Source organism: Macaca fascicularis, chromosome 16 (assembly GCF_037993035.2).
Source record: "Macaca fascicularis isolate 582-1 chromosome 16, T2T-MFA8v1.1".
In the NCBI taxonomy this organism is placed as follows: domain Eukaryota; kingdom Metazoa; phylum Chordata; class Mammalia; order Primates; family Cercopithecidae; genus Macaca; species Macaca fascicularis.
The window spans coordinates 79,540,694-79,566,250 of NC_088390.1; the positions used below are offsets into that span (position 1 = coordinate 79,540,694).

Sequence of the window (25,557 nt, forward strand, 5' to 3'; positions counted from 1 at the left end):
GCTGGCGACCTCACCTCTCTGGCGACCTCACCTCCCCTCCAGCTTCCTTTAAGAAAACCCCGCGCAGGCCCGGCCCCACCCCTCGTCTGCCCCGCCCCGCCCCCTCGGGAAGCAAACATGGCCCCCGGCGGGGCGGAAGCGCTTCCGCCCCCAACCAAGATGGCGGCGAGGGCGGGACTAAAAAGGAGTAAGTGGCTCGCCGGGGGCTGACGAGTGCACCATGGCGGCCGCTGCCACCTCACCCGCGCTGAAGCGGCTGGATCTGCGCGACCCTGCGGCTCTTTTCGAGACGCATGGAGCGGAGGAGATCCGCGGGCTGGAGCGTCAGGTTCGGGCCGAGATCGAGCACAAGAAGGAGGAGCTGCGGCAGATGGTGGGCGAACGGTACCGCGACCTGATCGAGGCGGCCGACACCATCGGCCAGATGCGCCGCTGCGCCGTGGGGCTGGTGGACGCCGTGAAAGCCACGGACCAGTACTGCGCCCGCCTCCGCCAGGCCGGCTCGGCCGCACCCCGGCCACCGCGGGCCCCGCAGGTCAGTCCCCGTGTCCCCACCCTGCGGCCCCGCAGGCGGGTCCCGGAGCCCCTGGCCTTGCAGGTCAACCCCGCCCCCCGCCGGTCAGTTCCAGACCCCGCGAGTCCTCACCTTCCTTAGCCAGGAGGAGCTTACCCGCCCCTCACCCTTTAGGCCCCCGTCAGGGGACAATGCCAACCTTCCTTGCACAGATGCGGCTGCTGATCCGTTCTGGAAATGCCATTCAACAGTTTCTTCAGGCGCTTTCCCCCGACTTCCGGGCCTTGATTCCCACGCCTCACTGGGCTCCTTTCAATTTCAGCGGAAAACGCCAGGGGTCTCTGTCTTGACGGTTCAGCTCTCCCCTATATAACATGTCCTAACATTGTTTTTCTCAGATTTCTCCCCTGTGTTGACACCTGCCTTCCAAGTCATTTCTTCCTCTTCCCAACCTTCCACTTATCCCCCCACAAAAGTAACTTCCACAGTCCCAAATAGCTCTTCCACCCTTTGGGAGTTGTTGAGGGTAGTACCAACCGTCAAGCCCTTACCTTTACGTATGTATGTGACTGGGTCTCCCAAAGTGCTGGGATTACAGTCACGAGCCACCACACCCGGCCCTTACCTTTTAATAGCTGAACATTTTCATTTTAAGAATTAAGGCTTTTTTCATTCAGGTTATCCTTATCCCGTGTTCTTACCCGCAAACGCTATTGATTAGATGAGGAAGGATGGGAGGTAAACAAACACCTCCTCATATTGGAACTGCCGCTTGCATTCCTGAAGACTATTTATTTATTTATTTATTTATTTATTTATTTTTGAGACAGTCTCTCTCTGTCGCCCAGGCTGGAGTGCAGTGGTGCGATCTCAGCTCACTGCAACCTCTGCTTTCTGGGTTCAAGCGACTCTCCTGCCTCAGCCACCAGCGTAGCTGGAATTACAGGCACCTGCCACCACGCCTGACTAATTGTTATATTTTCAGTAGAGACGGGGTTTCACTGTGTTGGCCAGGCTGGTCTCCAACACCTGACCTCATATGATCCACCTGCCTCGGCCTCCCACAGTGCTGGGATTACAGGCGCGAGAGCCACCGCACCCGGCCCCTTAAAGAATATAGACCTAGCAATGAACGAAGTGAAAGGGCATGGAGGGTGAAAAAGGTAAACGGGGAAGTTGTTTTTAACAGCCTGGGAGAACTTACTGGGACATAGAAGAAGAAATTGAAAAGTACAGTCCCAAAATAATTGTGTGTATTTACCCTAGGAGTTCTGAAGGAAGTCAGTTTAGACGGGTCATTCTTAGTAAGGAGGGACCTTAAGGGCATGATGAGATTTGGAATTTAGGTTTCTTAGTCCATTTGTGCTGCTATAACAAAATACCTGAGATTGGGCAATTTATAATACAAGTATATTTTTTGCAGTTCTGGGTCTAAGATCAAGGCACTGGCCTTTGATGTCTGGTGAGGGCCTTCTTGCTGCATCCTCATGTGGGGGAAGGTAGAAGAGCCTAAAAGTTGCCTCCAGCCCTTTTATGAGGCACTAATCCATTTGCTGTGGTTGGGATTTGTGTCCCGCCCACATCTCATGTTGAATTACAATCCCCAGTGTTGGAGGTGGGGCCTGGTAGGAGGTGGTTGGATCATGGGGAGGGATTTCCCTCTTTGGTCCTGTCTCATGATAGAGTTCCCATGAGATCTAGTTGCTTGACAGTGTATGGCACATCCTCCCACCTTCTTCCTGCTCGGGCCACGTAAGACGTGCCTGCTTTCCCTTCTGCCATGATCATAAGTTTCCTTAGGCCTCCCTAGCCGTGCTTCCTGTACAGCCTGTGGAACCGAGGGCCAACTAAACTCCTTTTCTTTATAAATTACCCAGTCTTGGGTTCCTTCCTCCCTCCCTTCCTCCTTTCCTTCCTTCCTTCCTTTGACAGAGTCTCGCTCTGTTGCCCAGGCTGGGGTGCAATTGCGCATTCTCGGCTCAACTGCAGCCTCTGCCTCCCAGGTTCAAGCAATTCTCCTGCCTCAGCTTCCCAAGTAGCTGGGATTACAGGTGTGCACCACTATGCCCAGCTAATTTTTGTATTTTTAGTGGAGACAGGGTTTCACCATGTTGGCCAGGCTGGTCTCAAACTCCTAACCTCAAGTGGTCTGCCCACCTCGGCCTCCCAAAGTGCTGGGATTACAGGCGTGAGCCACCACGCCTGGCCTCAGGTATTTCTTTATAGCAGTGTGAGAATGGACTAATACGCTGTTCATGAGGGGGTTGAGGGAGAGAAAATCCTGAAGTAAGGATAGACTGAGATGAGTAGAGGCCTAAAGACTGAACCAGATGGTGGCTTGGTGCAGTCAGTACCTTCCTTGGTGAAGAGGAACAGTCAGCAAAGAAGACCATGGTGCCCCCCAAAAAACAGAAGAAAAAGTAGGAAGGCTGAACATCAGAAAAGGATGGAGAAAGCTCACATGAGAAGTAGTCCACAGGGCTTCATGCCATCGAAGCATCAAGAGGATCACTGATAACCAGATGGTGAGATGAAAGTTTACCTCTCCATGGGGCCGAGCGGAAATGCATCCTTGTGTAGGAAAAACTATGGGATCTTACAACACTCCTGACTCCGGCAACTCTTCTACACTGGGCTTTGATGACTTGCTGAGTTGCACTGAATCCAGCTTAATAGAAGTTTTGTATCCTTAAATACCCCCAGATTTCTTCCCAAGCCTACAGAACACTGAGATTGTTTTTGTTCGTTCTTCTGGTTTAGTTCTGTGCCTTCCCCTGCAGCCACAGCAGCCATCCCAGGAGAAGTTCTACAGCATGGCTGCCCAGATCAAGCTACTCTTAGAAATTCCTGAGAAGATCTGGAGCTCGATGGAAGCCTCTCAGTATCTCCATGCCACACAGCTCTACCTGCTGTGCTGCCACCTTCACAACCTGCTCCAGCTGGATTCTTCTAGTTCCCGATACAGTCCCGTCCTCTCCCGGTTTCCTATACTCATCCGGCAGGTGGCAGCTGCCAGCCACTTCCGGTAAGTGGATCCAGCGTAAAGAGCTTCTCTGGTGGTGGCCAAGAGTCACACTACAGGTTTATGGAGTTTGTCTTCTTTCCTGATGTACCAAAGCTCTTTACCCAAGATGGGAAAAATATCCTGGTGACCTCTGTCATCATTTTTTTAGGTCAACTATTCTGCATGAAAGCAAGATGTTGCTCAAATGCCAAGCCGTGTCTGACCAAGCTGTGGCCGAGGCCCTGTGCTCTATAATGCTCTTAGAAGAGAGTTCTCCTCGCCAAGCCCTCACAGACTTCCTGCTGGCCAGAAAGGCAACTATTCAGAAACTTCTCAACCAGCCACACCATGGTGGGTGTGGCTTCTGGCCAACATTTGGTCCTTAAACATGGGATGGAGAAGGGTGAGCTTCGGGAGACTGAAGCCTCCAGAGCATCCTCTGTCTTTCGCTTTGGGAAAGGTAATCAAAGAGGATGGTTTTTTCTTTTAGGTGCTGGTATCAAGGCTCAGATTTGCTCATTAGTGGAGTTGCTGGCCACCACTCTGAAGCAAGCTCATGCCCTTTTCTACACTTTGCCAGAAGGACTGCTGCCAGATCCGGCCCTGCCGTGTGGCTTGCTCTTCTCTACTCTGGAGACCATCACAGGCCAGCATCCTGCCGGTGAGCTCTTAGCCAAGCTTTTTAAATTCTGGTTCACTCAACTGATAATTTGCTCAGCATCTACCGTGTGCCAGCCACCATGCTAGGCTCTGGGGATGGAGCGGTGAACTGGACAAATAGAGACCCTTCCTTCATCGAGGCCACAGTTGAGTGGTAGAAGCAGGTGTCAGACTCACAAATATGTGAATATCCATTTAGCGTCAATATTGGTCATTGCTAGAAAGACTAAGTACAAGTTGCCTTGGGAACATTGAATGGAAGGAACTCACCAAGGTCAGAGAAGGCTTCCCTGGAGAAGCTTTTAACCTGAAAGCTGAAGGTTGAGTGGAAGTCACTTAGGTGAAAAGGGCAAGGAACAGGCTTCCAGGCAAAGGGAAGAGGATGTGCAAAGATCCTGAGGCGAGGAGAAACTATAAGACAGCCAGTGAGACTGAGAGGTACTGGGTGAGGGGGAGAGCTGTTTGAGCAGAGACTGGAGGTGGGGCCAGGGGCCAGATAATGCCCAGCCTTGTGAGTGAGGCTAGGGCATTTAGACTTTATCCAAAGAACAATGGAAGCCTCCTGGGACCTTCCAGGCTTGGTGTGGACCCTATGTTTTGTTTTTTGTTTTTTGAGACAGAGTCTCGCTCTGTCACCCGGGCTGGAGTGCAGTGGCCGGATCTCAGCTCACTGCAAGCTCCGCCTCCCGGGTTCACGCCATTCTCCTGCCTCAGCCTCCCGAGTAGCTGGGACTACAGGCGCCCGCCACCTCGCCCGGCTAGTTTTTTTGTATTTTTTAGTAGAGACGGGGTTTCACCATGTTAGCCAGGATGGTCTCGATCTCCTAACCTTGTGATCCGCTCGTCTCGGCCTCCCAAAGTGCTGGGATTACAGGCTTGAGCCACCGCGCCCGGCCTATACTTTTATTTGGTAGCATTTATCTCAACTGAAATGAAATAAATGCCTTTGGCTTTTAGATGGCAATAGATCCCCTTGGGGCTAGAACGGATGCCGAGAGCTCACTTAGGAGGCTGTTGCCACGATCCGGGTGTCAGCCGCTGGAGCTTGGGTTATGAAGGAACAGTAGAGACGAAGCTAATTGCACAGCTCGGACATCTGTGTAGGAGGAGAGGATGTGGTGACAGATTGGCTATAAGGATGTGAGAAGGGAGGTGACCAAGTTAAGTAGAAAAGGAGCTGGTTGGAAGCGGCTGATGACGGGTTCACTTTGCAATGGCCCATTGCTGTGGCTTACATCTATTATCCCAGCACTTTAGAAGCCTAGGTAGTCCAGGAGTTTGAAATCAGCCTGGGCAGCATAGTGAGACCCCATCTCTACAAAAGATAAGCATTTGCTGGGTGTGCTGGCATGCCCTTGTGGTCCCAGCTATTTGGGAGGCTGAGGCAGAAGGATCGTTTGAGCCAGGGAGGTTGAGACTGAAGTGAGCAGTGACTGTGCCACTGCATTGCTGCCTGGGTGACAGAGCGAGAACCTGTCTTAAAAAAAGAGGAAAGAGAGAAAATGTTGCATTGGCGATGCCTGGGGCCTTGGAATGGGACTGTGAAGTGGGCAGGTGCCTGAGAGTCCAGAACAGATCGCTGGGAGGTCTGGTTGGAGACACACTGTTGTGCATCTGCATGTGGCTGTTATTTCAAGCCGTGGGAATGGATGACATCATCAGTAAGCGATGACAGAGGACTCTGCCTTATGGAACTCCAGAAATCCAAGGTCAAATGGAGGTGTCAGCAAAATTGACAAAGGAGATACAGCCAAAGGTAGAAAGGAAACAGAAGAGTGTGGTGGTGGCCAAGTGGCTGTTTCCAGAGAGAGGTGCTTATTGTCGCCTCATCTTAGCTCACTTTATCTTTCACCTCCACCTCCTTATGCTTCACTTTCCCTCTACATGCTTACATCTAGTACCTCATCCCACTCAGGAAGGGTGGGTACTGGCTGACTTGTCGTGGCTTTAGAAAGCAGTACAAGGGGCCTTGGGAGGGCCCTGGGTTTCAAACTCCGGAGGGTTCCTTATACTCAGAACACAGTGAATGAGGCCTCCCAGAGTTGCACAGTGCAGGCCTGTCCCCTTCTTGACAGGTCACCTCTGAAGACCTATGAATGACTCAGTTAATCAGAATAAGCAGTCGATTCTTTCCTTCCATCTTTAAGGGAGGTAGGAGGATTGAGAGGAAAGGGAAGCCATTACCTTTTACTTTTTTGACAACTTAAGTTCTACTTTGAAAACCCCCAGAAACAAAACAAAACAAAACAAAACAAAACCCAGGACTGCACAGCACTCATTTCTTCTTTCTACTCTTGATCCCTGTTTTTCTTCCTCCTGATCTTTGCCATTCTTCTCAACCAACAGAATGACCAGAGTTGTGGGGTGGCTGCCACAGTCCCTGATGGGACCTCACACGTGTCCTGTACTTTCTCTTTCCTTGTATTTCAGAAGTCCAGCTTGACCTTCCACAGGAAAACTTGATGAGTTTTGGAAATTCCTTCTAAGTCCATCTTTTATTTATTTATTTTTTTGGAGATAGGGTCTCGTTTTGTTGTCCAGGCTGGAGTGTAGTGGCACAATCATGGGTCACTGCAGCCTCGACCTCCTGGGCTCAAGTGATCCTCCTACCTCAGCCTCCCAAGTAGCTGCAACTACAGGTGTGCACCATGACGCCTGGCTAATTTTGTTTCCTTTTTGTAGAGGTGAGGTTTCACTGTGTTGCCCAGGCTGGTCTTGAATTCCTGGGCTCAAGCACTCCACCTGCCTCAGCCTCCCAAAGTGCTAGGATTATAGGCATGAGCCACTGTGCCCGACCTAACTCCCTGTTTTAATGTGCACTTCAAAGGGTGGCCTAGATGGCTTCTCACTTGGCCTTCTCTTTAGGAAAGGGCACTGGTGTCCTGCAGGAAGAGATGAAACTCTGCAGCTGGTTTAAACACCTGCCGGCATCCATCGTCGAGTTCCAGCCAACACTCCGAACTCTTGCACATCCCATCAGCCAGGAATACCTGAAAGACACACTGCAGAAATGGATCCACATGTAAGTAGCCAGAAAGAGCTTCCCTGCCGCTGGTAGGAACCACCCATGCAGCCTTGTGCGGGGCATTACGAGGGTCAGCAAGGCATGTGCAGAAAGCCTGTCCTGAATGGCGTGCTGCCCATCAGCCACTTACTCTGTGGCCCATTGCCACCTTTGAGGTCATTCAGCACCCACCAGGGGAGAACCAAGAAGGAGTTTGTCTTTCAAAAGGTTATGTGGGAGTTTTAAATTCTCTTTATGTGAAAGTTCTGCAACTCCTGTTTTTACTTAATGCATTGGTTTTTTAAGCCATTCCACAGGGTCCAGACTTCCTTATATCCTCGGGGAAGCAAGGGTAGGTCTGGTGCGGGCAACAGACTGCATGCCCCACCCCAGCCAAAAGGCTCTGTGTTGCTACAGATCTCTCAGTCCTGAGACACATAGATATTTATCTACTGGAACTCAGCTAAGAGATTGTCAAATGGGATTCTGAGGTTTTTCTTAATAAAGATGTGAACACCATGCCTCTGATGGAGCCCAAAGAAAATGATTCTGTTGCAGGTGTAACGAAGACATTAAAAATGGGGTCACCAACCTGCTCATGTACGTGAAGAGCATGAAGGGCCTCGCGGGAATCCGGGACGCTATGTGGGAGTTACTCACCAATGAGTCCGCCAATCACAGCTGGGATGTGCTGTGTCGGCGGCTTCTGGAGAAGCCGCTTTTGTTCTGGGAAGATATGATGCAGCAACTGTTCCTTGACCGATTACAGGTGAGCTGGACAGTCACATGGTCTACCTGTTTTATGGCCAATCCTAGTGGTATTTTGACAGTCTCGCGAGACTTCCGTCACTTCCCAAGTATATTCTTTTCCTGCTTAGTAACAGATACAGAGTCTAGAGCTGAAAATACACCAGGCCTCTGTCACTTGGTCGGGAATGGGCCCATGTTCATCAACAATGGCTTTATTCTCTGCCAACACCATGCCATCTTTCTGAAGATAGTGAACCTTCTGAATGCTAGGATAAATTACCATTTGGTACTCTTGTTTTGAAGCATCCTTAAAGGAACTGTGATTAGAACTCTTCTCTCATTCTCTTTTAGACTCTGACAAAGGAAGGCTTTGACTCTATCTCCAGTAGCTCCAAGGAGCTCCTGGTTTCAGCTTTGCAGGAACTTGAAAGCAGCACCAGCAACTCCCCTTCAAATAAGCACATCCACTTTGAGTACAACATGTCGCTCTTCCTCTGGTCCGAGAGTCCTAATGACCTGCCTTCCGACGCGGCCTGGGTCAGCGTGGCAAACCGGGGTCAGTTTGCCAGTAGCGGCCTCTCCATGAAAGCACAAGCCATTAGCCCTTGTGTACAGAACTTCTGTTCTGCCCTGGATTCTAAGCTGAAGGTTAAACTAGATGACCTCCTGGCTTACCTCCCCTCTGATGACTCGTCACTGCCCAAGGACGTTTCTCCCACACAGGCCAAGAGCTCTGCTTTTGACAGATACGCAGACGCAGGAACTGTGCAGGAGATGCTGCGGACTCAGTCCGTGGCATGCATCAAGCACATCGTGGACTGCATCCGGGCAGAGCTGCAGAGCATTGAAGAAGGTGTGCAAGGGCAACAGGATGCCCTCAACAGTGCTACACTGCACTCAGTTCTTTTCATGGCCAGACTCTGCCAGTCCCTGGGAGAGCTGTGCCCCCATCTGAAGCAGTGCATCCTAGGAAAATCAGAGAGCTCAGAGAAACCAGCAAGGGAGTTTCGGGCTCTGAGAAAACAGGGAAAGGTGAAAACTCAGGAAATCATTCCTACACAGGCCAAGTGGCAAGAGGTTAAAGAAGTACTCCTCCAGCAGAGCGTGATGGGCTACCGGGTCTGGAGCACTGCAGTTGTGAAAGTGAGTGATGTAACTTCTTCTTACCCCTGTCTTGTCTCACTTTTGTCATATTCCAGTCTTGCCAACCTCAATCAGCTCCTTCAGTAGTAAAGGCAAAACATTTCTTATTTCATACAGTTATTTCATCTCTGCCAGAAAGTTCAGTAAAAACTTTTTCATTCATTTTTAGCTTAGATTCTGTAGACAGAAAAGCAGCATTTTTTCCTTGCATCAGATGAGAATGAAAGACTTTCTGCCTGTATTTCCTCTCTTTAACCTAAATATCATATTCCCAGTAGTCTCCACTTGTACCTTAAGAGGTGGTATTTGGGCCAGGCATGGTGGCTCACACCTGTAATCCTAGCACTTTGGGAGGCTGAGATGGGTGGATTGTGTGAACCCAGGAATTCAAGACCAGCCTGGGCAACATGATGAAACCCCCTCTCTACAAAAAGTACAGAAATTATTCTGGTGTGGTAGTGCATGCCTGTAGTCCCAGTTACTTGGGAAGCTGAGGCAGGAGCATTGCCTGAGCCCAGGAGGTCAAGGCTGCAGTGAGCCGTGATTGCGCCACTGCAGTCAGCCTGGGAGAAGAGCAAGACCCTGTCTCAAAAAAAAAGAAGTGGTATATGACATTTATAGGGTAGTTAGCAACAAAATTCCCAGGGCTGATATCATTGATAATTAGCCAAAAGAGGACTGATACCATCACTGTTCCTACAACTTCAGCAGCTTGCGCTGTTCTCAGGATTACGCAGACTGTTTTAAAGAAACTCTACAGAGGATCTGAGTGGCTTGTATGGATATTTGCCTTTTATTACCAGGTTTTGATTCATGGATTCACCCAGTCATTACTTCTAGATGATGCTGGCTCAGTCCTGGCCACAGCCACCAGCTGGGATGAGCTAGAAATTCAGGAGGAGGCAGAGTCTGGCAGCAGCGTCACATCCAAGATCCGACTCCCTGCACAGGTGAGCAGGTCCCATCCCAGCAGGCACCATGGGCTGAAAAAGGGAATATAACTGCTCCATGGAAAAGAAGAAAAGATTTTAGAAAATCATTCAACATACAACTTCTGAGGAATAGCTGAAAATAACATCTGTAACTTTCTACTATGGGGGCATAGTAGATGTAGGGCTAAGTAAATGGCAGACTGTTCAAGAAGTCAGTTAACCATTCTTTCCTTTTGTAGCATAGGCTCTGTGCTAATTAGAGAACCACTTACTTGCCGTGAAATCAGCAGCATAAAACACAGGCACCTCTGCTAGATCAGCCTCAGACCGCAGAGGGGGTAACAGCAAATTGCACTTAACCAGGGGCCTTGTGTCTGCTCAACAGTCTGCCTGTAAGAAGCGTTGCTGAGAGGGGCCAAAGTCCTGGCAAACAGGCCTTGTAAGATTAAGTGGGTTCACTTTCATGGTGTGTCATTTAATTGGTGCAGTTGGCAATGTGACATTTCTTTGTTCTTTTAGCCATCCTGGTATGTACAGTCCTTCCTGTTTAGTTTATGCCAGGAAGTTAATCGGGTTGGAGGCCACGCCTTGCCAAAGGTGACATTACAGGAGATGCTGAAAAGCTGTATGGTTCAAGTAGTAGCTGCCTATGAGAAACTTTCTGAAGAAAAACAGAGTAAGGTAGGTGTCTGAATGTTTGCCCATTAAAAACACAAATTAAACGAAACAAAACCTTAGTTTTGTCTTGGGTTTGAGCAATTCACATCAAAGACTCAAACTGTTAAGGATCACCCAGCCCAGGCATCGGGTCCTGTAAAAATGCTCTATCTTAGGAGTGGCACCCAGCGCTGTGAGTTTACTTACACCCATTCTGAAGAGTCGAGCAGATCTTCGCTAAGAAGGCAGCTCAGCACAGATGGAAAGACCAAGACCCAGAACTTTGGGAGGCTGAGGTGGGAGGATGGCTTTAGCTTGGGAGTTCGAGGCTGCAGTGAGCTATGATCGCACCACTGCACTCCAGCCTGGGCGACGAAGCAAGACCCTGTCTCTTAAAAAGACAAAACAAAAAAATCAAAAAAACAATGAAAAGGATCAGAGCTTCAAAATAAAAGACCTGGCTTCCAAACTCAGTGCTGCCACTTGTTCACTGGCGGCTCCAGGCAAATCATTAACCTCTGTTTCCTCAGGACCAAATGTGATCCTGTAGATAAGCTGCTCAGTGGTTTCCTCACTTGTAAAAGGCAGACAGCCCCCCCTCCCCGTCCCAGCCATAGCACACCTACCTCAGGGGTGACTGGGTAGTTAGAGAACGGTTGCCTGCCACACGGTGTGACACACAGAGGTGCTCGCTTACGGGGAGTTCTTGTCTCCCAACCGTTCACACCACTTTCACTGTCTAGGAAGCGTTCTGCCCTTGGTGTATAATCCCATTTCATTTGTAACTTTTTTTTTTTTTTTCTTTTTTGAGACAAAATCTCACTCTGTCACCCAGGCTGCAATACAGGGGCGCCATCTCGGCTCACTGCAACCTCATCCTCCCAGGCTCAGGAGATTCTCCCACCTCAGCCTCCCAAATAGTTGGGACCACAAGGCATGCGCCAGCACACCTAATTTTTGCATTTTTTGTAGAGACAGGTTTTGTGATTTTGCCCAGGCTGGTCTCAAACTCCTGGGTGCAAGCAAATCTCTCGTTTCAGCCTCCCAAAGTGCTGGGACAATGGGCAGGAGCCACCGCGCCTGGCCAGTAACGTTTTTTAAGAAGGAGCATGTCAGGCGCAGTGACTGACACCTGTAATCCCAGTACTTTGGGAGGCCAAGGCAGACAGATCACTTGAGGCCAGTAGTTCGAGACGAGCCTGGCCAACATGGTGAAACCCCATCTCTACTAAAAATACAAAAATTAGCTGGGCGTGGTGGCATACATCTGTAGTTCCAGCTACTCAGGAGGCTGAGGCAGGAGAATCGCTTGAACCTGGGAGGCGGAGGGTGCAATGAGCCCAGACTGTGCCACTGCACTCCAGCCTGGGCAACAGGGCGAGAGTCCATCTCAAAAAAAAAAAAGAAAGAAAAGTCCCAAGAAGGAACAAATCCTGATTTTGGAAAGAATTCAGTAAGTCTTCTCTAATGAGCTTCTTCAAAATACTTTTCCTTCATGCAAGGAGCCTTTTTTTTTTCCTTTAGAACAACCATTTACAGCATGAGGCCTTTTTTAAGGGCCATTTCTCTTCCCTGCTGTTAGGTTTTTAATTTTAAGATCAAGTTTCTAACATAACTTGTTTTGTTGTTGTGAGATTAAACTGACCATATGAGTATTAAAACCATCTGCTTCTGAATAGCAAGCTGAAACTCAACCAAAACATGAAGCTGTTTATTACGCTCACATACCAAGTCCTCTCTCTTCATGGGTGGGGACCGGGAATTCATTTGCAGAAAGAAGGTGCATTTCCAGTCACCCAGAACCGGGCGCTGCAGCTGCTTTATGATCTGCGTTACCTCAACGTTGTTCTGACAGCCAAGGCTGACGAGGTGAAGAGTGGCCGGAGCAAGCCAGACTCCAGGTGTCGTATCCTCTACTGAGCTATGTCAAGGCAGTCTCTTCCAAAAGCAGATAGTCCCTTTGCTGGGAAGCCACCAGAGTCAGCCTGTTATACAGCACATTCATTGTGTTTGTTTTGAACAGTCAGTGCTCATATTACCAGCAAGTTAAATAATGGCCGCCTGCTGGATAAATGCCATGGTCAAGTGAAATAGGTGGACTGTCCTTCGCCTCTCTTCTGAGTCAGCCTAGCAGCTGCTGAGTATCATTCGAGCACTTAGTGCTCTTCTTATAGACAGAAGAGGGGGAAGGGGTGGGCTTCACTTAGACATGATGTCAGGTTGAAACTCTTGAGGGTGACTTAAGCACTATCATCAGTGACAAATGTACTAAGCCAACAACCACGTAGAATAAAATCCAACTCCAAGATTTCTACAGCAGTAGGATATTATGATCCTAAAAAATGTGGACAGTAATGATCCTAATCCTTTTCTCAGAATTGAGAAAGTGACTGACCACCTGGAAGCCCTCATTGATCCATTTGACCTGGACGTTTTCACACCACACCTTAACAGCAACCTTCATCGCCTGGTGCAGCGAACTTCTGTGAGTCAAATCAAAAACATGCTCAGTGCGAACCAAGTGCCACAGGCTGAAATTACAAAATTAACCTGCTCCAGCACATAATACTCCAGGATGCAGCGTAGGGAGGGGGATAAGACACAAATAGCCGAGTGTAGTTATGAGAGCTGAAAGAGGATTAGATAAAATCTCACACACTGAGGCAACCAAGATTTGGCCCCTTTAGTTATAAATAAGGATTATTACAGTTTTATCCAGGCCTCAGAAACAGGAATAAAAAACGCCCTGCCTCTCAGATTCTGACCTGTGGGCAGTGATAAAAAGTAATCATGAAGCATTAACGCACTCAGAACATTCCCCAAAATGATGCTTAGAAATACGATAGTGATCGGTGACTTTTTTTTTTTTGCCTGCCTTTTACCTGCACAATGAAACCTCTGCATTTTATTGAGCTCCACTTCTTGTCTGCCAGGTTCTTTTTGGATTGGTGACTGGTACAGAGAATCAGCTCGCCCCCCGGAGCAGTACGTTCAACTCCCAAGAACCCCATAACATCCTGCCACTAGCATCCAGTCAGATCAGGTAAAGGCTGCTAAGAGGCTTCTGCTGGGCACTTTGGGAGGCGGAGGTGGGCGGATCACGAGGTCAGGAGATTGAGACCATCCTGGCTAACACAGTGAAACCCTGTCTCTACTAAAAATACAAAAAATTAGCCGGATGTGGTGGCGGGCGCCTGTAGTCCCAGCCATTCAGGAGCCTGAGGCAGGAGAATGGCGTGAACCCGGGAGGCGGAGCTTGCAGTGAGCCGAGATCGTGCCACTGCACTCCAGCCTGGGCGACTGAGCGAGTCTCCGTCTCAAAAAAAAAATAAATAAATAAAAAATAAAGAGGCCTCTGCTGGGCCCCAGAACTGCCTGTTTGTGCTACTAAATTCTTTCCTCTTGTTTTGGAGGTTTGGACTTCTCCCACTGAGCATGACAAGCACGCGAAAGGCTAAATCAACCAGAAACGTCGAAACAAAAGCCCAGGTTGGTGCCAAGAGCAAAAGGCTCATCCGCGGATGGGTCCCCACCTCCCACCGAGGCACCCAATGATCAGCGCCCTTTTAAATAACTGATAAAGAACTGAATGACACAATGCACTAATGCTGCTTTTAATGGCGGCGCAATAGAGAAGTACAAGGTTTTACTAGCTTGAGCTACTAGAAGGTGTAAGAGATGCCCACTGACACTACCAAGTAGCCTCTTAATAGAAATGTAGAAAATATACAGGACAGGATGGAGATGATCTCTTGAATTTATTAGGGTGAAAGAGTTAACTGGCAACCCAGCACTATCATTGTACTTGTTTGGAAAAAATCTGTTTTGTTCTGATGATGATGGTTTTATCTTCCCTTTTAGTTGGGTGGGAAATAATAGAAAATTTGTTTCCCCAAAAGTTTGACATTTTCTTGTTAATACACGTTTCGTTTCAGTAGGATGCCAACTGTTAAGCCTGCAGGAGTCCACCTGGGTATTTCTGAATTGTGCTGTGTGCACGTGTGTTTGAAAGCTCAAACAGCTTGTCTTCTTACAGCATCGAGTTGTTTGCTTTATTGTTAGACACAGTATTAGCAGTGTATCCTTTCCATATTCCCTACCATTGAACCCATTAAGATCTAAAATCCTTATCAAGTATCTGGCTTTAAAAGTTGGGAGATGGTAGTTAAAAAAAAAAAAGCTCTTGCAAAAACCATCCAGTCCCTAAGCATGGGCTATGCTGCAGCCTCTTCCAGAACAGTTTCCACTGCAGTGATCTTTCAGTTCTGCCCACATTATGTTAGCAGGTTGTGGAGAGAGGTGCCTGTGTCTACCCTTTTCCCAGGACAGTCCTCATTTCCAAATTCTAGTTTTGTCACAAAGGCTCATGCTGTTCCCTGTGTCCTCTTCAAATCTGGACCGACAGCAGAGTCTTCTGACTAGAGCCATCGTGCTTCTCAGCTCCGCTGTGTGTGCCGTGTGGACTCTGAGTGGCGTCGTGCGGAGGGCGAGTGGGCAGGAGGGCTCAGGTCAACTCTAAGGCACTTTTCTCTACATCCAATGGCAGGTTGTCCCCCCGGCACACTCCACAGCTGGTGACCCGACAGTTCCTGGCTCCTTGTTCAGACAGCTCGTCAGCGAAGAAGACAACACGTCTGCACCTTCATTATTCAAACTGGGCTGGCTCTCTAGTATGACTAAGTAACATGGCAACACGTCTGTGTCTCCCTAAATAAATACTACCACATTATTTCTTCTAAAGATGCCTCTGCTCATCTGATTCTCAGCCACACCAATCTTTGCAGTTTCACTGATGGAATGTGGCCCCCTAGTTACTGTTGGGGGTTACTTTAAGCATCAGGTTAATCCTTGTCCCATAATTTCACAATACTTGTTGCTTTAGACATCAGTTCAGGTAGCTTACATTTTATTAGCATTCAACAACGCCTTAATTGTTGACACTGCAAGGTGGAATTGTCAGTGAGATCGTATAAGCTGCTGACTGACCAAGTTTGTAGGACAAAAAGTCATTACATATTACTTCACTTGCAGAACTGTGCCATGTTTCCTACTGAAGTCTGAGGTGCAGACTCTGGAGGAATAGTGACACAGAAGTTATCTGGGTATACAGGAATCTAAAAGACGTTCTCCCTGGAAATACAAATATATAACAAAGAGTAGAGACTATTATTAGGGAGGGTGCTTCACTGACAGTCTGAATTGGATCTGATTATTCTCCTGTTACACAGGAGAGAGTACTTTCAATAGAACATCTACATACTGAGAGGTAGTATGGCAGTTAATTTCAGTGCAAGACTGAATCAAGCTTCCTATATTTTGGAAAAAAACTTATGTTTTTTCATGGAAACTAGATACTCTTTACTAGTTTATTGAATAAAAAAAATTGAAGATCCCGCATTTTTAAAAGGCTCTTTACATCAAGTAGAGTTTCTAGTTGACAGATTTGGAAATCAGTCTGAATGGGACATACTATGGATTCAACACACAGAATGAGTTTTCCTCAAACCACTACCTTGACATAGATTTGATGCCCTCCCTCAAAAGAATCCTATAAAAAATTGCTTCAAAGCCCCTTTGAAATTGCAATAGTGCAGCAAAACCACAAGTAAACAACTGCCTGTTAACCTGTTATTTCAAATATAGACTGAAAAGCCAACAGGCATTTTTCGTGTGCAATTTTTCTTTTAAAACAAGTTGTAAGTTGAAATATCAAATCTGCACAGCGCTGTCCCTTCACAGAAGGCAAGAAACTGCCGGCACATCATGTCAGAGGCCGCCCTCGGTGCTGTAGGCTGTGGAAGTGGGCCTCCCTCAGGGTCTGGTTGATGTGGAAGTAGAGGCCTTGGCACAGCGCAGACTGCTCGGGCACGGGCTGAGGCGTGTTAGGGCTGGATCCAGCCATGGTCTGGCTCAAGCTGCCTTCCGGCCCACTGGCCCTGTCCGGGCTGTTGATGCTGCTGCTGCTGCTGCTGCTGCTCCCACCACTGTCACTGCCTGAAGACTGGAAGAAGAAACAGGGTCACAATCAGGCTGTTTTGTTTAAGAGCTTTACTGTGGTTTCATGTACAGTGCTCTATTAAGAGTACCTTTCCAGTTCAGCTTGAGGATGAAGACATACACTGGGCTTTGGAATTTATAAAGTATGCTCTCCTAAGACGCCTCTCCTCACGGCCACCCTGTCAGGCTGAGCAGGATTTACTGTCCCTAATACACAGATCTAGGAGGATGGGTCCAGGTTCAAGCACGGGCCCTAACTCCAAATCCTGTCAACTATATCCTAATTCTTTTACACATATTCTCTACCTGCTTTTCCCATTCATTCAATTATTTCCAACCAAAGAAGAAAGTTCTCAGCCTCCAAGAGAATGTATCAGTCATTGGGACAGGGTATAAAAAGTGACAAATAAGATGGCTTCTGGGCACAAGTGAGGATAAAAACTAAAAGCTTATGCCAATTTTGTGATCATCATGGACACAAAATGGTATTCTGTAACTGCAGGACAGACCCTGAAAGGACTTAATAGACTTCTAGTCAAGTTATCTTATGTTGGCATTATTGCAGTTCATATGTACGTGTGTGTACATGAGCGTGCCTAATTTTTTCTTTCATGTAACTAATATGACTTGGTGTTTTGGTCATCTTGGAGAGGCTACTCAGAGATCCCTGATAAGAGTCACTTTCATTCTGCAGTCCATGTTTTAAAAAAAAAGTCACTTTCAGAAATTTCTGCCTTCCACCACTAGGACTTTCAAAGGGGAGGGTGACGTGAAGGACCCATTTCAGAATTACAGTATTTTACAATTTATTTTATCTTTTTTGGAGACAAGGTCTCACTCTGTCACACAGGCTGGAGTGCAGTGGATCAAGCTCACTGTAGCCTCAATCTCCTGGGCTCGAGCAATTGTTCCACCTCAGCCCCCTGAGTAGCTCGTACGACATATGTACGTCGCCATGCCCAGTAAATTTTTTTTTTTTTAGCAGAGACAAGATCTCGCTCAGGCAGCTCAGGCTGCTCTCCAACTCCTGAGTTCAAGCAATCCTCCTGCCTTGGCCTCCCAAAGTGCTGAGATTACAGGCATGAGCCACCATGCCCAGCCTTATTTTACAATTTTACTGTTGCATTTCTAATAAATGACAACCCTGATAACTCAATTGGCGGTACCTTTCTGTATTTACAACTCAATACAATATTGTATTCAGCACATGAGAAAGAATTCTAGTAATGAATATCTAGTATATAATTTTTTTTAACTTAGCCCTTTAATACATCCAAACTTATACTCCCTTAGGCAAAGACATTGGTTCTGAAATAGCTGGTTACAACTAGGTAAAGTCTACACATAAGAAAAAAAAAGACTGGAGGCTGGGTGCAGTGCATCACACTTTTAATCACAGCACTTAGGGAAGCTGAGGCAGGTGGATTGCTTGAGTGCAGGACTTCGAGACCTGGCCAACATGGCAAAACCCCCATCTCCACGAAAAGTACAAAAAGATTGGCTGGGTGCAGTGGCTCATGCCTGAGGTCAGGAGTTTAAGACCAGCCTGGCCAACACGGAGAAACCCCATCTCTATTAAAAATACAAAAATTAGCCGGGCATGGTGGAGGGCACCTGTAATTCCAGCTATGAGGGAGGCCAAGGCAGGAGAATCACTTGAACCTGGGAGGCAGAGGTTGCAGTGAGCCGAGATTGTGCCATTGCACTCCAGCCTGGGCAACAAGAGTGAGACTTTGTCTCAAAAAAAAAAAAGGCCGGGTGCAGTGGCTCATGCTTGTAAACCCAGCACTTTGGGAGGCCGAGGCGGGCAGATCACGAGGTCAGGAGATCGAGGCCATCCTGGCCAACATGGTGAAACCCCGTCTTCACTAAAAATAGAAAAATTAGCTGGACATGGTAGTGTGCGCCTGTGGTCCCAGCTACTAGGAAGGCTGAGGCAGGAGAATTGCTTGAACCCGGGAGGCAGAGGTTGCAGTGAGCCGAGATCATGTCACTGCACCCCAGCCTAGCAACAGAGCGAGACTTCATCTCATAAACAATACAAAACACACAAAAATAAGAAAACAAAAAAGTTATCTGGGTGTGGTGGCTCGCGCCTATAGTCCCAACTACTCAGGAAGCTGAGGTGGGAGAATAACTTGAGCCTGGGAGGTCGAGGTGGCAGTGAACCAAGATTGTGCCACTGCACTGCAGCCTAGGCAATCAGAATGAGACTGTCTCAAAAAATATAAACAAAGACTGGAAAGAAAGAATGAAATCACAGTAGTTATGTTAGAACAGAAAGATTATAGCTGCTTGGTTTTTTCTACACTTTAACTTCTTTGCAATGTGGTTATTATTTATTTTTATTATAAAAATGTATAAATTAAATAAAATGCTGTTTACAAATACATATTTTAAAGTGATTTTTAAAATCCTAGTTCTATCCCTTTTTTAACCAAAAATTACATCCAATAATATGCGTATAGATAACTTATCCAAAACAATGAAAACAAGCAATGTTCACAAAGCTGCCATCATTAACAAGACTGAAACCAAGACTTGTGATGGTGCCGAGGCCATTGGAGCTATGGCCACATACCCCATTGCCTATAGGTAGCAGGAGACAACCCCTCTTTCTAGAATAAAAAAAATAAAAAATAAAAACCTCATGAAAGGATGATAATGGGCTGGGCTGATGAAGTCAGATAGCAGGATTTGCAGCAGCTGCAACTGTATTTACATAGAGGCTTAAGAAGTCAAAGTCAAAAACACAAATTGTATTCTACAAAGGCCTCTCCTAACCTAGCATAACAACATAGAATGGCCACTTGCGCCTTGCGAATCACGAATATTTAACAAACAGGTAACTACACTCAATAAGAAACCCACCACGCAGAACGCTTTGTTTCCTCTTAGTCTGTTTTCTTTACTGTTTCTCAATACAGGTACTGTCTGAAAATCAAGGCAAGAACTACAATCAGTTTCTAGTAAGTCAAGTTTTCATCTCAAATTATATCTATGTCATACTATAATAGCACAAGGGTGATGCTACTCTGAGAAAAGGCAAAAGTTATTTAAATAGATTAGGGAAGATGTCTGTACATAACTTTTTTTTTTCAGGGTTAGGTAGATTTGCAATTTCTAGTGCATTTAAAAAATCGTGGCCGGGCGCGGTGCTTCATGCCTGTAATGCCAGCATTTTGGGAGGCTGAGGCAGGCAGATCACGAGGTCAAGAGATTGAGACCATCCTGGCCAACATGGTGAAACCCCGTCTCTACTAAAAATACAAAAATTAGCTGGGCGTGGTGGTGCGCGCCTGTAGTCCCAGCTGCTTGGGAGGCTGAGGGAGGAGAATCACTTGAACCCGGGAGGAAGAGGTTGCAGTGAGCCAAGATCATGCCACTGCACTCCAGCCTGGCAACAGAGCAAGACTCTGTCTCAAAAAAAAAAAAAAAGGGTTTACTGAGCCTTATTTATAATGGCTAAAAACTGGAATGACCTAAATGTCCAATAAATAATTAGTTTAATTATATTACATCCATTATATACATATATGATGAAATTCTATTCAGCCATTAGCAATGGTCATAGAGATGTACATACTCTAACATCAAAGTCTTTAGCATCATTTTTTACATCATTTCAGTTCATACTAAACAGTGTATATAGTATATCAGTTGATTCTTAAAATGTTTTTCTCAAATGTATAATACATATATTTATATACACCAAAAATCTGGAAGGATATATATGACAAAATATTTAGGATTTGGATCTTCTATTTTATTTTAAAATTTATTTTCTAAAGTATCTACCAAAAATCATTTCTTTTGAGGAAGAAACTGATCATGAGGAAGTAGCTAAAGAATGCTACCATGGCCGGGCGCGGTGGCTCAAGCCTGTAATCCCAGCACTTTGGGAGGCCGAGACGGGTGGATCACGAGGTCAGGAGATCGAGACCATCCTGGCTAACACGGTGAAACTCCGTCTCTACTAAAAAATACAAAAAATTAGCCGGGCGTGGTGGCAGGCACCTGTAGTCCCAGCTACTCGGGAGGCTGAGGCAGGAGAATGTCGTGAACCTGGGAGGCAGAGCTTGCAGTGAGCTGAGATCCGGCCACTGCACTCCAGGCTGGACGACAGAGCGAGACTCCATCTCAAAAAAAAAAAAAAGAAAGCTACCATGGCCGGGTGTGGTGGCTCACGCCTGGAATCCCAACACTTTGGGAGGCCAAGGAGGGCGGCTCACGAGGTCAGGAGATTGAGATCATCCTGGCTAACACGGTGAAACCCTGTCTCTACTAAAAATACAAAAATTAGCCAGGCGTGGTGGCGGGCGCCTGTAGTCCCAGCTACTTGGGAGGCTGAGGCAGGAGAATGGTGTGAAACCAGGAGGCGGAGCTTGGAGTGAGCTGAGATTGTGCCACTGCATTCCAGCCTGGGTGACAGAGGAAGACTCTGTCTCAAAAAAAAAAAAAAAAAGAATGCTACCATGGGCCAGGCATGGTGGCTCACGCCTGTAATCCCAGCATTTCAGGACGCCAAGGCAGGCATACCACTTGAGGCCAGGAGTTCGAGACCAGCCTGGCCGACATGGCGAAACCCCGTCTCTACAAAAAATTTAAAAATTAGCTCGGCGTGGTGTCGCATCCCTGTAGTCCCAGCTACTCAACAGGCTGAGGCAGGAGAATTGCTTGAACCTGGGAGGCAGAGGTTACACTGAGCTAAGAAGGCACCACTGCACTCCAGCCCGGGTGACAGAGTGATACTCTGTCTCAAAAAAAAAAAAAAAAAAAAAAAGAATGCTACTACGAAACCAAGTAAGGTCTTCAATTACATTTAACTTCAAAATGGAGACTGAAAAGTATTGATATTGCCAATATGATTTTGAGAAGATTGTTTCACCTTAACTACCTCTAAACTTCTAAAGCTGCTTCAGTTGTATTCACTTGCATTGAGCAGGCCAACAATAGTTTTAAACTATGCTTTGGTTTCTATTTTCTGACAATTCAGATCAGTTTTCTCACTACTGGGGAGGCTTAGGGAGTGTCACACAATCTATAGATGGACCAGGATTTTTCAAATTGCAAGTGAAACCAGCATAAAATTGGTGGGTTACAACCAGCATTTAAAAAAAAAAAAAAAAAAAAAAAAAAAAAAGGAAAACAAAGTGTGCGACATAAGGATATTGTTCTGTGAAGTTTTCTTTCAATTATTCACAAATATATTTGGTATGTACTGGGTTACAAAATAAAGCATTTCTATGGAACAGGGTCAAAAAAATTTTTTTAAGTTACTGTAGTTGATCTTAACACTGTCAGACAACAAAGTCATCTGCTTTATGGGATAAAGGAAAGACCATTCTTCACTTCTAACCCAAAAGGCATAAAACTAAATTCGAAGTCTGTATTAGTGCCTTAAGATATATACAGAAGTAAAGCATTTTTGTCTCCTAAAGTAAAAATCTTGAAATAGGAAAAAATCCTATTTCCCTCACTTAGTTGAAGCTTTTTAATATCAGATTGCTTGAGGGCAAAAGCCACTACTTGATACATGGCTTTGGAAATGGAAATTGCTATCTTGGTAGAGAAGTGTTTACCTTGTCACATCTGTTCTCGAAAAGACAGCAAATTCTTTTACCAAAAGAGACACAAGGGTCCAAAGACTTTGGGACTGAGAAGGACCATCAAATAGGAATCCCACTCTCATGATCCTGATGCCTTACAGACTCATCAAACAGTTTAACCAAATCAACGGTTACAAAGCTCATTTTCTTTTCTCTGAATTGTCCATTTAGGCGTAGTGCTGACATGACATGTGACCAGGCTGTTTTCATGACAAATCTGTATTGGCAATCCAAAGAGAAAAAAGCTGTGCGTGATCTGTGAAATGAAAACCCCTTGCAGGTCTATGAACACAATCAAGGTAAATTTATGAAGGCTCTGGCCAAGAATCTCTCTAAACAGTATACAAAGAGTCCTGTTTTGAAGATCTGTGTGAAAAAGGATTCTAGGTTAGTTTTGGCAATAATAAAATCTACCATCGGGCCGGGCGCAGTGGCTCACGCCTGTAATCCCAGTACTTTGGGAGGCCGAGGTGGGTGGATCACGAGGTCAGGAGACCAAGACCACGGTGAAACCCCGTCTCTAAGAAAAATACAAAAAATTAGCCGGGCATGGTGGCGAGGGCCTGTAGTCCCAGCTACTTGGGAGGCTGAGGCAGGAGAATGGCGTGAACCCAGGATGCGGAGTTTGCAGTGAGCCCAGACTGCGCCACTGCACTCCAGCCTGGGCAAAAGAGGGAGACTCCGTCTCAAAAAAAAAAAAAAAAAAAAAATCTACCATAGTATCCTTGTAACTGCAGACATCTGGGTAAGACCCAGAAGAGAACTGCCATGATACAATATTTTGGAATTACCTATGGGCTTTTTATTTCATTTTTTGAAAAAGAGTCTTGCTCCGTCACTCAGGCTGGAGCAGTGGCATGATTACAACTCACTCAAGCCTTGACCTCCCACGCTCAAACGATCCTCCCACCTCAGCCTCTTGAGTAGCTGGGACTACAGGTGCATGCCACCATGCCAAGTTATTTTTTGTAGAGACGGGGTCTCACTCTGTTGCCCAGGCTGGTCTTGAACTCCTGGGCTCAAGGTATCCTCCTGCCTCAGCCCCCTAAAGTGCTAGGATTATAAGTGTAAGCCACTGCACCTGGCCACTAGGGACTTTTTAAAGCGTAAACGCCAGGGCCTCACCTCAGCACCATGCTGGCAAAAGGAGGGCGCAGCTTGTTCTCACATCCAACCACTGGGCAAAGAAATGTTTGTGTGCCTACTATGTACAAGTCATTCCAGTAGGGCTGCTGAACCATTCAGTAAATATTTACTGAGCTGAATCAAGAAAGTGGTGGCACCATATCCATTGGTAACAACCGTTCACAGCTACTGTGGTGATGAGAATCCAGCAATGGATGCTGACTGAGTACTAGGAAAGGCTCCTTACCATGAATAGTGTCTCAGCTGGGCCCAGGAGGATGAGGAAGAATTTTCATAGGCAGGGTACGACCAATGGGAACAAAAGCAATCTCAGAAAAGCAAGGTGTGGTGTGGGTAGGCCCTTGGCAGGAGTGAGTGAGAGGGAAACTGCGCAAGAGGTGATGGCTAGATTATCAAGAGCCATGAGGGCTGCAGGAACATGTGGGTCCTGAGCATGTAAGACTGGCTCAGGTCTATACTTATGAGTGGGGATCCTAGGAACCTGTGGGTGATGAATGAGGTCAGGGGTCTGAGAGCAAAGCCCTACTAGGAACTTTCATAATACAGCAAGCAGGAAGGCACGCCCAGGAGGACTGTGGAAATGGCAAGGAAGGAGAACACGCCCCACCCCCGAGGGGGAAGGAAAGAACTCCGGAAGGAGAGGAAGAAGATACAGGGGACTCGGAGCATCAGGACAGTGCTGGGCAGACAGCAGGTGTTCGGGAACTGTTTGCTGAATGGAAAGACCATTGGTGAGCCTGGCAAAAAGTTTGAACGGAGTCAAGGAGGAAGCCAGGATCCAGAGAGGAAGGGAGGGAAGGCTGATGAGAAAGTCCCAGCAGTGGCTGCAGGCAACTGAAGGTGTCTGTCGTGAAGGGAGAGGGAGAAGGCACACAGGAAGCTGAGGGGAAAACAAGGCAGAGAGGAGGTGAGTGGGGAAAAGAGCCCACTAGCAGGCCAGGGAAAGAAAGAGTGGGTAAAAGGAATCTGAAGAGATGAAAAGAAGGGAGAAATACTAGAAAAAGCTTTCAGGAGTCTTGAGAGAACATAGAGCAAACAGGCAGAAGGACATACTACTCTCTTTGGCAGAAGGGCTAGATACAACGAAACTGTGAAGCAGAGGACGGGGAAGTTGAAGTTCATTTTCTTAGTCCAAACGGCTCAAATGATACATCAAAGGGCACAGAAGCCCTGGTCTCTCAGCCAGGCCTGCCTTTAATTTTAATTTTCCACTGTACAAAGTCAGTTTAAGAGACAACTCATTTACACCCACGGCAGTAACTAAACAACTCCCAACACTATTTCTACTAATAACCTTAAGAAAGCACCCCCACCCCAGGCAGAAATATTAATCACTAAGCCATTCTGCTTCATAAGAAGAGAGCTATGTGTATATTATCTAGAACCAAATGCTTTCTCTTCTTAATTTGAAAAGCAGGGCTGGGTGCAGTGGCTCATGCCTGTAATCTCAATACTTTGGGAGGCCAAGGCAGGTGGATCACTTGAGGTCAGGAGTTGGAGACCAGCCTGGCCAACAAGGTGAAACCTCATCTCTACTAAAAATACAAACAACAACAAAAAAATTAGCCAGCTATAATGGCAAGCATCTGTAATCCCAGCTACTCGGGAGGCTGAGGCAGAAGAATCGCCTGAACCTGGGAGGCAGAGGTTGTGGTGAGCTGAGATTGCGCCACTGCACTCCAGCCTGGGCAACAAGAGCAAAACTCCGTCTCAAAAAAAAAAAAAAAAACAACGAAACTGCTTGGGGTAGCTTAGTATGCTGTGAGCTGATGTATTTACAAACATATCAAGGATTTAAACTGTAAGCAAAGTAAATGTATACTATAAATTAGACTAACAGCACTGTTCCTTCCTTTTGAATGGATCTTTTCAGAAATTAATCTCAGGCCAGGCATGGTGGCTCATGCCTATAATCCTAGCACTTTGGAAGGACGAGGCAGGTGGATCGCGTAAGTCCAGGAGTTCGAGATCACCCTAGGCAACATGGTGAAAACCTGTCTCTACAAAAACAATATAAAAATAAGCTGGGCATGGCAGTGCGCGCCTGTAGTCCCAGTTACTCAGGAGGCTGAGGTGGGAGGATCACCTGAGCCTGAAGTGGTCAAGGCTGCAGTGAACCATGATCATACCACCACACTCTA

The 25,557-nt window shown here is 46.8% G+C and overlaps 3 protein-coding genes across 19 annotated transcripts in view; 1 reads left to right on the forward strand and 2 right to left on the reverse strand.

Annotated features, from left to right (window-relative positions):
* SLC39A11 (solute carrier family 39 member 11) overlaps window positions 1–763 on the reverse strand; it is a 564,073-nt gene extending 563,310 nt beyond the window's left edge. For all 9 annotated transcript variants that reach the window (XM_065531931.1, XM_074020277.1, XM_015438787.3 and 6 more), the window contains exon 1: window positions 647–763. The gene's annotated coding sequence lies outside the window, so the exon portion shown is untranslated. The remainder of the gene's footprint in view (window positions 1–646) is intronic.
* Window positions 209–15,404, forward strand: COG1 (component of oligomeric golgi complex 1). 4 transcript variants are annotated; one of them, XM_074020273.1, is made up of 14 exons: window positions 209–535; window positions 3,275–3,539; window positions 3,688–3,869; window positions 4,009–4,179; window positions 7,044–7,200; window positions 7,741–7,951; window positions 8,284–9,075; window positions 9,879–10,025; window positions 10,527–10,688; window positions 12,438–12,565; window positions 13,041–13,149; window positions 13,598–13,707; window positions 14,078–14,153; window positions 15,211–15,404. In XM_074020273.1, exons 2-14 carry the CDS (start codon window positions 3,328–3,330, stop codon window positions 15,346–15,348), a joined length of 2,595 nt encoding a protein of 864 aa, XP_073876374.1. In that variant the 5' UTR covers window positions 209–535; window positions 3,275–3,327; the 3' UTR covers window positions 15,349–15,404. The 4 variants fall into 4 exon arrangements, with proteins under 4 accessions (XP_073876374.1, XP_005584874.2, XP_073876375.1 ...); XM_005584817.4 differs by having other exon boundaries at window positions 3,295–3,539; XM_074020274.1 differs by lacking the exons at window positions 3,275–3,539; window positions 3,688–3,869.
* VCF1 (VCP nuclear cofactor family member 1) overlaps window positions 9,850–25,557 on the reverse strand; it is a 28,132-nt gene continuing 12,424 nt past the window's right edge. For 2 of the 6 annotated variants that reach the window (XM_015438796.4, XM_005584816.5), the window contains exon 3: window positions 14,263–16,665. In XM_015438796.4, coding sequence (XP_015294282.1) covers window positions 16,575–16,665 — 91 coding nt within the window. In that variant the 3' untranslated portion in view covers window positions 14,263–16,574. Of the gene's footprint in view, window positions 11,056–14,262; window positions 16,666–19,532; window positions 19,596–25,557 lie in introns of those variants that run through there. The other 4 variants (XR_012426090.1, XR_012426091.1, XM_005584815.5 and 1 more) reach the window with 4 other exon arrangements.

Excerpts from the sequence above, each read along its gene's own strand:
- COG1 (XM_005584817.4), top strand. The coding sequence starts at position 221 with ATGGCGGCCGCTGCCACCTCACCCGCGCTGAAGCGGCTGGATCTGCGC. Across the intron at positions 10,026-10,526 it reads AGATCCGACTCCCTGCACAG|CCATCCTGGTATGTACAGTC; the intron begins GTGAGCAGGTCC and ends TTGTTCTTTTAG. Across the intron at positions 10,689-12,437 it reads CTGAAGAAAAACAGAGTAAG|AAAGAAGGTGCATTTCCAGT; the intron begins GTAGGTGTCTGA and ends ATTCATTTGCAG.